This window comes from Juglans microcarpa x Juglans regia, chromosome 5S (genome assembly GCF_004785595.1).
Source record: "Juglans microcarpa x Juglans regia isolate MS1-56 chromosome 5S, Jm3101_v1.0, whole genome shotgun sequence".
Taxonomy (NCBI): domain Eukaryota; kingdom Viridiplantae; phylum Streptophyta; class Magnoliopsida; order Fagales; family Juglandaceae; genus Juglans; species Juglans microcarpa x Juglans regia.
This window is the reverse complement of record NC_054603.1, coordinates 9,378,422-9,389,019: the sequence shown is the minus strand read 5'-3', so window position 1 is coordinate 9,389,019 and position 10,598 is coordinate 9,378,422. Positions and strand designations below refer to the sequence as shown.

The window sequence follows — 10,598 nt, the reverse complement described above, 5'->3', positions numbered from 1 at the left end:
ATTTTTAAAACTTTTGGATCAATCGCTAGATCTTTAATAATTGGTATCAGAGCAGAGACCATATCACGGGTTCAAGTCATGGAGGGAGCAACTTATAAGTTGGATTAAAATGTCTTGATACTTTGTATGAACATAACATTAAGTCATTGAATACTAATAGATGATTGAAGTCGCCAAAAGAAAAAATACTACTACTGGGTTAGTGTTGATAGAGCGAACCACTGTGGATGTCTGATTCGAAAACGTGATAAAATGTTATAATCCTGAGAGTTAAAAGTTTAACCAAATTAATATCCAACAGTCTTGAAGGACTGAACTATGAGCATCTGTTTGCACCTTGCCACAATGAGTTAAAGAACCATTGGACCATTGGTATCAATTAAACCTTTCACCCTTTCAAATGGATGCTTTCATCTCATATAGATTATTACTTCTTGGCATGTTGGAATACTTCATCAGTTCATCTCATATATATATATATATATATATATATATATATATATATATATGAGCAAAACAGAGGATGTTGCATGACAATGGAATAGAACAAATAAGTCCCTATAAGAAAAAGGTAAAACCTTGGCCAAAGTTTTTTGTTTCCAGGCCTTTTTAACAAAACAGTAACAACCAAACCATCACTCTCATGACTCCGGAATGACAAAGTTTTGATAGGAAAGTCACATCCTACCTTTAGGAAAATACTGGCAACGAAGATCACAAAAGCACTAAACTAGTAGTAGATGGCACCTCCAAACGCAGAATGATATAAATCTGCTCTCGTTTGATTTCAGGCTCTCCATAAGGAATAATTGCACGTTCACCATCTCCTGAATAGAGTGAAGTTACTCGATCGATGCTCATCTTCTCAAGAACACCAGCATTTTTGAGCAGATATATAGCAAGGTCAAATTCAAATGGATAACCACTAAAACTGTGTAGTTCCACTTCCTTAAGATGCTGATGTTGACGATATTCAGTAAGAGTTACTTTTTTGTGCTTTAGATACTCCGCATGTTCAACTATCTTTCTGCGCTCTACATTTTCATTTTCCTTGCAGGCAAGACTGAGCTACAAAGAACAAAGCAATGAAGCCGAAATTAATAAAGCAATACATAGCATTACACTAACGGAATTAGAGGGAGCTCTATGAAATAAATCCAACAACCAATATGAGTTAAGCATTGATTAGGCTGTGGTTAGGATGAATAACGTGACAATAAATCAACTTTTAGATTTATATTTTTCGATATCTCTTAGATCCAGTTTAAAATGTGAGCTAATTGGAGAAGTTCAATATAAATGAGCTTAGCATATAAGATAACTTACATCAATGTAAAAATGAACCAACGATGGTGCAGCCTCCAAAAATGCAGAGATCATGCCCAGGAGATTTTTTTGTGAGCTTAAATCTGATAGGCTCAATTTCTTGAGTCTAGTAAAGGTGGTAAACTGTATAGGTATCTGAAAGACAATCAAAGGAAAGATTAACTAGAGACATTAAATAGTCGAATTTAAGAATGGCAAGAAATCAAGATTTTTTTTCCTGTAGCAATACCCTGATAAACGGAATGGACAGAGATAAACTCTCAACTTGTGGAAAATCTTTTGGAAGAGTGCCAAGGACATATGTCGTATGAGATGAAGGATCAAAATCCATAGTTAAACATAACCTAAGAGGTTGTGCACCGCCCTTTAAGAAGACCTGTCCAAACATGTCTGTAGTGTATGTAATTGATGTAACATTTTTGGCATCACGAATTTCAACATTTTCTAAAGGATAACATCGAAATATCATCAAGTCTTTCAGACTGAGAAAACGGCCTCCACCAGAAAACTTCAAACGAGCCGGACAACAACACATACGCAAACTAAACCGTTCTAGAAATGGACAATTAGCCAAAACGCTATCCACATTCTCTTGATCTAAACTTGTGCGTGCCAAATAGATAGATGAAAGTAGGTTCAGACCACTGAAGTTTGTCGGAAGACTCAATCTGCAAGAGTCCAAAGACAATTTCTTTATTTTTGATCGTTTTCCCACTTGAGCAAATAGCCAATGGGGAAATTGATAGAGCTCATCATATGAATCTAATGAATCATCTTCAAACAGGTTGATATCAAGCTTTTCAACATGCGTATCAATTGCAAATTGAATCCATCGATCAACATCGCAGCTATAATCCCGCAAGGGATACTCGAGCCTAAAAGAATCAACCTTTTCGCCAACATGGAGTTCCAGAATATGATTAACCCAACTCACAAATCTACTCTTTTTCTTCTGTTTCCATTGGGTACACTGCCATTGGAAGTGGTCCCCAAACATGTTTTTTCCATCTAAATCAAGGTTAAAAGAGCTCATCCAAAGGTACCTCCATCTTTTTGAAAGGATTCCAGTAGCTGCCGCCTCCCTCAATGACACTAAGGATATGATTGAAGAAAGAATGCCCTCCGGCAAGCTACTAATCATATCAGCCACCGGGGCACTGTCAATCTATTGTCACACAAAATAAATAATCAAAAGCCCCGTAAATCTCAGCAAATTTGCATACTTATTAAAGCAGTCATAATTTCCCATGTTTCAATATATATATAAATATAACAAGTAAGCAGTTGCAGCATGTAAGAATTCAGGAAAACAGAGGAGGAAAAATAATAATAGTAGTGCTTCATATACTTACAACTTTTACTTACAAGACTCATTTTGTCAGTTTTGTTTTTAAATTTAAATTTTGAATTTCAAATTTCAAATTTCATAATTTCCATCCTATCAATAATTGAGATGCGGAGAAGTAATTTTTTTGTAAGTTTTTATTTTAAGTACAAATAGCATTTTTCAAATAATAAATACATACCTCAGGCACGGCAAATCCAGAACAAAGCCCAAGGTCGTCATCCTTGGGGTCATCAGACCGTGTTTCCTCCCATTTTCGCTCGGTACCCATCATGATAATCCACTCCTATCTGGATACAAGCTTCAAGGTTTATTCCAAAAGGCAAAAAGAATAACACGAAGTCTATAAAACATTCCAGTTTATAGAAACAGGTCCAAAAGCATCCAACTTTATCACTGAAAAATCCATAATCATGAAACAAGCAAGGAAGGAGAACAATAATATCATGACCAAGGAGAACAAAGCAAATGAAGCATTACCACAAACGATTTGTACTACTTTTTTTTTTTAATCATACAATTTTCTTTACAAGAGCAATGAAGAAGAAGGAAAGAGAGGCGATACCAGGAGCAGAAAGACTTCGATTTGGTTTCCTGATACCGATCCCACAAAAGAAAATTACTCGAGAGTGATTTCTAAGGAGTCTCTCCTGAAACTGTTGTTTTGTTCCATCCAAGATGGGTTCTTTCCTTCTTACTTCAGAAACTGAGATTGCTCTCTCTCTCTCTATATATAACCAGCCGGATGTTCGCCCAATCCGTATCTGAAGATATGTTATAATTTATTTTATTTATAATAGAAGTTTAAAATTATTTTTTTATAATTCAGAATTTTATCTTATTAATGTGATTTATGAGTCAATCTTTGTAATAAACCTTACCAAGAAGGTGGGTAGTTATTGATCTCCATTCTTACGTTGATGGTGGAACGAGTTTCTAGCTCGACCAAAAGAGAAGTTAGAATTATTCAAAAAAAGAAGAAAAGAAGTTAGAAGAAAAATTCTAAAGAGCTTTGCAACTCAATATCTTTAGGCATCATATATCATATTTTTTTTATATTTTACTTTTTTTAGTTATATTTTTCTTAAATTTATTAAATTATTTTACTGATCATCTATATACTACATATTTAATAAAAAAAATAAAAAAATATATATAGTTCATGTCGATTAAAAATGATAAATATAATTTTTCAAACTCTAATAATGAGGTAGAGCAGCATGCAGAGACTAGAGACTACAAGTATAGTCCACGCGCTGCTGTTAAAAAGAATCGATAGGCTGATAATTTTTTAAAGTAGATGATCTAAAATATTTGAAATTATTTGGTGTGATGGTATTTTAATTATCATCATATGGTCAATAAATATCAATTTCATCCTTCTATATGTCCCGTCATTGGTCTTAATTTAGAGTGAAGTCACCCTATTTTTAAAGGCAAACTTCATTCATACTTGACTTCAATAATAAAAAACAAATTACAGTAATAGTTTTAAATTCAGAGATGAGTTAAAATGATTTTAAATGAGTCAAATAAAATATTATTTTTAATATTATTATTATTTTAAGATTTGAAAAAATTAAATTATTTATTATATTTTATACGAGAATTTAAGAAAATTATAATAATAAAATGAGTTGAAGTGAATTTTAAATCCAAATATAACCTTAATAGCGTCAATCGTAAGAGAAGAAGCACCTTTTAAGATTAACGCAGAAAAACCCATATGGAGTGTCATTGTAACCCTTTTAAAGCTGCCAAAACTTCAATATCATCAATGTAAAAAATGTTATTTTTTTTCTACTTAAGCAAACAAAACTACCCCAATACCATTCATTGGAATAACATCACATTTTGAACAGAACTTGGGATACGAGTTAATAAATACGGGATTATGAAAACCCCACACCATCTTTCTTCGAAATTCAAAAGCATAAAACACAACACACACTTTGTCTGCTGGGGGAGGGGGAAGAATTAAGAAGAAGCAGTGTTTGTCCCAAAGAAAATCGAGAACCGTAACCCGAATCAAAACCAAAAGAAACAACAAGAATAATGTTACGAGCACCACCTGTAATGGTCGTCAAAAATCGGTTTCTAGGATTCCTCATATGGCAATTCATTCCATCCTCTACCATCTTCCTCCTCTTCAAAACCTTCGTCTCCACCATCAGTACTTTTACTAGTAGCAGCAGAAACCTATTTCTCTCTTATGCTCCATCGCTCTTTACCCTCCTCACCTCCTTCACTTTACACCTCTCACAGCTCCTTTTCTCGGCCTCTCTCTCACTCGTCTCCTCTCCCTACCTGCACTGCCCAGCCCACCCTTTCGAGCTCATACTCGGTTGCGTCCGCTTCCTTCTTGTCTCGGACACGTCTACATTGGCGTCTACTGATTTTCACCGACGTGCCAAGGTGTCCCTGACCTTTGTATTGTTTGTGGCAGCGTGTGCTGTATCAGGATATCTCGGGATGGTGTCGATGTGCTGGGTGAAGTCCAATGACTTTCATTTGGAGTGTGTAAGAAAGGGGCACCCATAGTGGGCACTCCTTCACCTTCTCTTGGTGGTTATGAAGTGGTTCTTAAACCACTTCATGAGACTTGATGACTGGCCATTAAAGGCAAGCCGGGGTTACACTTAGAGGGGCTATTTATATAGCTCTTCTCCCCTTTGGATTATACTTGCATAAAAAACGTTCTCTCTCTCAAAATGGTTCTCTCTCTAGTCACAACATCTAGGCTGTGGAACGTGTGAGTGTTGCTATGGTATTATCACGTAGCACATTCCACCATCGATGCAAAGATTGTGGACGAATAACGACACTGGATAATCCGTGGAACAACTGCACTAGATCCGAGATATTTCCTATGAGGTAATATTGTTTCCACTGTGCATTCTGATTTAGTATTTCTAATATTGGTATTAGAGCACATTGGTTGTTCTCGATTTGTGTTTGATGTGCATGTTGTGATTTCATTCACTGATTTTTTTTTTTTTGCTGCTCGATGAGAAAATTTTTATTTTCTCTCGGTAACTGTGAGAGGCGGTTTATGTTCACCCCTTAATGTATGCCGAACATTGTTAACGCAACCAAAAAATCGTTGCAGCTGTGGCCATATGAGGCGGCAACCTGCACTGGAGGGTACTATGCACCCTGGTGCTATGAGCGCCACAAAAGACACCAGAGCGCACCACTTGGGTGTTGCCGCACAGGTGATGGGTGCACCTTTGTGTTGCATCCGCAAGGCAACATTGAGCACCTCTTGAGGTGTCTGGGCGCCACGGTGCTGCTCGAGCCAGAGGGCAGCGACGTGCACCCGAGGTATTGCGGCCTGCTGCATACCAAGCGAAGTGGCATGATGGTGCACTGCGTACCAAGAGCAGCTGCACCGCAATGAGAAGTAGCGACAAGGCTGGTCCTGCTGTGCACAAAGCCGCCCACTTGGGCGTGGCGAGCTCTACTCCACTCAGAGCTGCGCACAAGGGGAGTGAGGCAGTCCAGTGCCTCAGGAATGCTGCTGTGGTTGCACACAGTGCAGGGTGGGGGCGGCGCTGCCATGGATGGGTGCCTCTGCCATGGCTACAAAGTGCATCGAGCACTGCAGTGTGGGTGCACCAACTGGGTGTTGCGCCGCCCATGCAGTTGCGCGCACCAGCCATGGTGCAGCCCGCCATGCTCTACGCTGCACCATGGCTTACCAGTCCGTGTCGCACAGTCCTCTGCTGCGTGCAAAGCAGCGCGCACCATAGTGGTGCTGCGAGCTTTGCTCCATGCAGAGGAGCACGGCAAGCTTTGCGACGGGAAGAGCTGCGCACGAATGGTGCGAAAATCTCTGCCTCCCGCAGAGCTGTGTGCTGCGAACGTAAGTGTGCAGCGTAGCCCACGGTGCTGCGCTGCCCAAGGTGCTATGGCCGTTGAGAACCAGTGGCCGAACGAGTATACTCGTGCCAACATGAAGCGGTAGTAGATGGTTAATATGGTGGCAGCGGTTACTTGAAATTTTTTTTTTTTTTTTTTTACGTTACTCTGTAACCGATGGGAGGAAGAAGAAGAACAATGCAATTTTTTTTGGGTTGATATAAACATGTGGGCTGCTAAATGGATTTGGGCAATTTTTTTTAAATCAAGCTTTGGGCCTGGCCCTGTAAATTTGTTTTCTACTAAACTCATCTGTTTTAATTAAAAAAAAAAAAAAAGGAGGCCACTGAGCGATTTGGGCTGTGAGCCCAACAGGCACAGCAATTGGGCCCCATGTGGGTGTGGCCCATTGGCTGTCTAAAATTCAGTGGCACAAGTTTTTTTTTTTTTGCAAAATGCTTGGGTGGTGATTTGAACCCAATACCTCACACACAAAGACTATAAGCTCAACTATTTGGGCTAGAGCTTATTATTGGTAAGTTTGCTGATTTTAGTTATTTATTCAGCATGTTATTGTGGCATAAAATTTTTATTGAAATATTTTTGCATGTGATTATGGTTATTAAATACATGCTTGCCATGATATTTTTTTGTTGTCACATTTTTTTTTGGCATTTTATTTTACGTTATAAATTGCCTAGATTATTATTTTTGTGAATAATAATTATTTGGATGAAATGTGATGTGATTATTTTTAATACATGTATTGTGATTGCATGTAATTATGAGCTTAATTTATCACTTATATTGTTAGACTATTTTTTTAGAATTGTCTTCAATTTTTTAGAATGTGATAAATTAGAGGATTAAGTAGCCCGAGTTTGATTAATCCATGCTTCTGATTGGCTCAAATGAATTTCTTCGATCAGAGAAGAAAATTTTTTTATGTGACTAACTAGGTAGATTGCTTATCCTAGTGGGAGTATGGTTGAGATTAATTTGGAATTAATCTCCTCTACGATATAAATTTGTGCAAAAATTAAATTAGAAATTAATAATTAGACATTGAGGCTCAAGAGATGATTAGGAAGCTTAGTGAATTTTCGATCTTGCGACATGTATTAATTATTTTTGTTCTGACTTAGATTAACGCGGCAAATTTCTTAGATGTGTGTGCAATTAGATATGCATAGTTTAGTAACTTTGAGATAACCATGAAGAAAGCCTAGAGATTATTTATACGACTTAATCGTCGCATTAATCTCCTCCATGAGCAGTAATTGGAAACGAATAAAGATTATTATGAGTGTCAGATAGTTTTAGACCATCATTATTGTGAAACCTCTAAAAGGTCTAGAATAAAATTGGAACTGTGCGTAGGACGCATGCACTACAATTTTTTATAGAAGTTGATAAGATCAACTGTCAGATAGAGCTAAACCACTATTTTGCCTTTGAATCTTGTGGGTTGTAACAGAAGTTGCGTGTTATTTTTGTAACGCAAAGATTAATTGCTCCTGTATTTTGAGGTTGAGCATTATAATCTTAAAGCAACTTAGATTACTCACAGATAAGAACATATTCTCTAAAACTTGCTAGTATGTTTAGCGAGTAAGGATATTAAAATCTGAGTGTGCAAGCGTGTTAAGGACATTCTTGATTGGCACATTCATTTTTTAAAGATTTTATCAGTGCACCTTTATGTGGTAGTAGTTCTGATAATCTTACTTAAGTTTTATTTCTCTCTAGTGAGAACAAATAGGTTCTTTCAGAAATATGAACTTAGGAGCATCCCTTGAGAGTAATACCAAGCACCTTGGAGATTTGCTTGGTAACTCTGGCAAAAGTCTGAATGATTAGGTATGACTTAAATTAAGCCTAAAAAATCTTGCTCGTGGTTGCACTGATGCAAGATAGGTTTTAGGTTAAAATAATTTCTCGTAAATTTTTTTTTTCTCTCCTATAGTGGATTGAAGAATATGAAAATATTGAGTAAGCGAAAAATGAAGATATATTGCTAGTTAGCAACTAAAACGTCACACACTGCATTTTTTGCACAAAGTGATATTTTTTAGTGCTTTTAATGCGATAATAAAGAAGTCTATACCTAATTTGATTTAAGACTCATTGAGTGGTGCTAGTGAGAATTTCTAGAGGTTTAGAAGTTGGATGATTACTTATTGACTCCGTGATATTATTTCTCGGGTGGGGAAGTGATATATGCCATGGAGGCATAGGATGATGGGTGTGAAGTTTGAGAAATTGAAGATTTTTCTCGCTAATGAGATCCCTCTCCTTGGTTTAGAAGAGTCAAAGAGAAAAGGCAATATGAACATTTTCTATGTGAAAGTTCTCATACATGCACACTAAGGACTTAGATAATAAAATGATTGTTTCATCATATAAATGTGATAAAAAAAAATTTGGAAAATATACTTTTTAGTTAAAATATTTTTAAAATCGCAATCGTATGAGTTATATGATGAGAACAATTATCTCGCAGTTTATTGACTTGCTGAGAATGGTGTTATGGCGCAAAGCAGTTGTTACATCACACTTGGGTTGATGTAATATGGGGTTGCGGCCGTAATTCTTATTTATCGTCCTTAGATCGAGTTCATTCGCTTTTGAGAAAGGCTGAGTGATTATTTTGTGCAAACGTGAATTCTATTAAAAATCGAGATGATCTAAGTTTGATTATTTTTTTGTTGAGTCAAGAAAATTACTCGTATTTTTGGCGAGGGCGGGAAATTGTGGATTTTTTGTAACTCTTATTTTTGGAAATAAGGTTTTCATCATGTTTCATTCCACATTACCTTAATTTTAATTTTTCAAAATTCTTTTTATATAAGATCGCCGAAAATAGTGGGAGTAATTCAATAGCTAGTGGGAGCATACATTTGAGTTAGGTGTACCATTAGTGATAGTGACTCCCAAAAGTTATAAAATATAAGGATCCTCTTAAATAGCGTGGTAGCTTTATATCAATATTCTCTCGTCGTTTAGAGATTAGAAGAGAATATTTGTAATATGACTTCACTAAAGGTATTGAATTCACATAGTAGGAATCCCAACATAAAATCTTAGATTTGCTTCACTTATATGATCCAACCTGAGGTTGTTGATCTAATTGACAAAGGAAAAGTGGAGTTGATAGAGGTATAGATCCATCTCTTGGCACTAATTGAGTTGCATCTAGATATTTATTGATCGCATATTTATTGAAACTTTTCTTGAAGGTGTTAAATAGCTGATTCCCAAAGGAGAATTAGATGGTTAGCTTTTGTGATGTTTAGGCATGAAGTTCTTTGAGCGCATGATTGTTGCTAGTACTATTTTGGTACTGAAAGTGAATGAATGCTGCTGGTACTGTTTACATGCAGCATAAACAAACCATCTATTCAAAGATACCCAATATAACTAGTCGTTTTTTTTTTTAAAAACGATCTATTGAATAAAATGTGGATCTTTGAACGCTATTGACAATATTAGAAAAGTGTCATCATAAGAAATATTGCGAACTGGTTGTGTTAAATAATTAATTGTCGCCTAATAAGAGGTTTTCATACTACGAGGTGATGGACATGGGTTTGTGAAAAGTAGCTCAGGCTTCATGTCTTGTGAGACTGTTTATAAGAAAAATAGTTTCTAGCAGCTCTTGTTCAAAATCCATAGACAATTAATAAGATGGAAAATACTAAAGAATTTAGTTTTGCCTATACTGTTTGGTGTTTCTATTATGGTTTGCTCATGGGATTTAAAGGTTAAGATTTTGTTAGAGGGTAAATATGGCTTACTTTGTTAAGTGAGTTTGTGATGCGATTGTCGTTAAAAGTAATGACTAGACTATTATGATTGTCTTTGGGGGAAAGGCCCTAATCGCTTTACCCTTAATGAAAAATAAATTATGGTTATCTCACATGCTTTTGTTGAGTGCAAGAGATTTATATAAAACCTTGAAGTCGCAAATTAAGTTTGCTGAATAACATTTGTGGTCACTTTGTAGATTCTTAAAAATCGCAATTAGACTTGCTGACTAGAATCTACGGTTTATATTGTGAGTCTG

At 36.3% G+C, this 10,598-nt stretch overlaps 1 protein-coding gene across 1 annotated transcript; it reads right to left on the bottom strand.

The window, feature by feature from the left end:
* Positions 1-542: 542 nt before the first annotated feature.
* LOC121266710 (F-box/FBD/LRR-repeat protein At1g16930-like) lies at positions 543-3,402 on the bottom strand. The gene is made up of 5 exons (XM_041170512.1): positions 3,237-3,402; positions 2,853-2,961; positions 1,556-2,491; positions 1,327-1,461; positions 543-1,068 (listed from the first exon to the last, which is right to left on the bottom strand). Exons 2-5 carry the CDS (start codon positions 2,943-2,945, stop codon positions 715-717), a joined length of 1,518 nt encoding a protein of 505 aa, XP_041026446.1. The 5' UTR covers positions 2,946-2,961; positions 3,237-3,402; the 3' UTR covers positions 543-714.
* Positions 3,403-10,598: the final 7,196 nt, after the last annotated feature.

What these genes read in the sequence shown, in the direction of transcription:
- LOC121266710 (XM_041170512.1), bottom strand. Translation starts at nt 2,945, where the DNA reads ATGATGGGTACCGAGCGAAAATGGGAGGAAACACGGTCTGATGACCCC. An exon ending in TGTCCATTCCGTTTATCAGG is followed by an intron (nt 1,462 to 1,555) that starts GTATTGCTACAG and finishes ATTGTCTTTCAG; the next exon opens with ATACCTATACAGTTTACCAC. An exon ending in TGGTTCATTTTTACATTGAT is followed by an intron (nt 1,069 to 1,326) that starts GTAAGTTATCTT and finishes TGTTCTTTGTAG; the next exon opens with CTCAGTCTTGCCTGCAAGGA.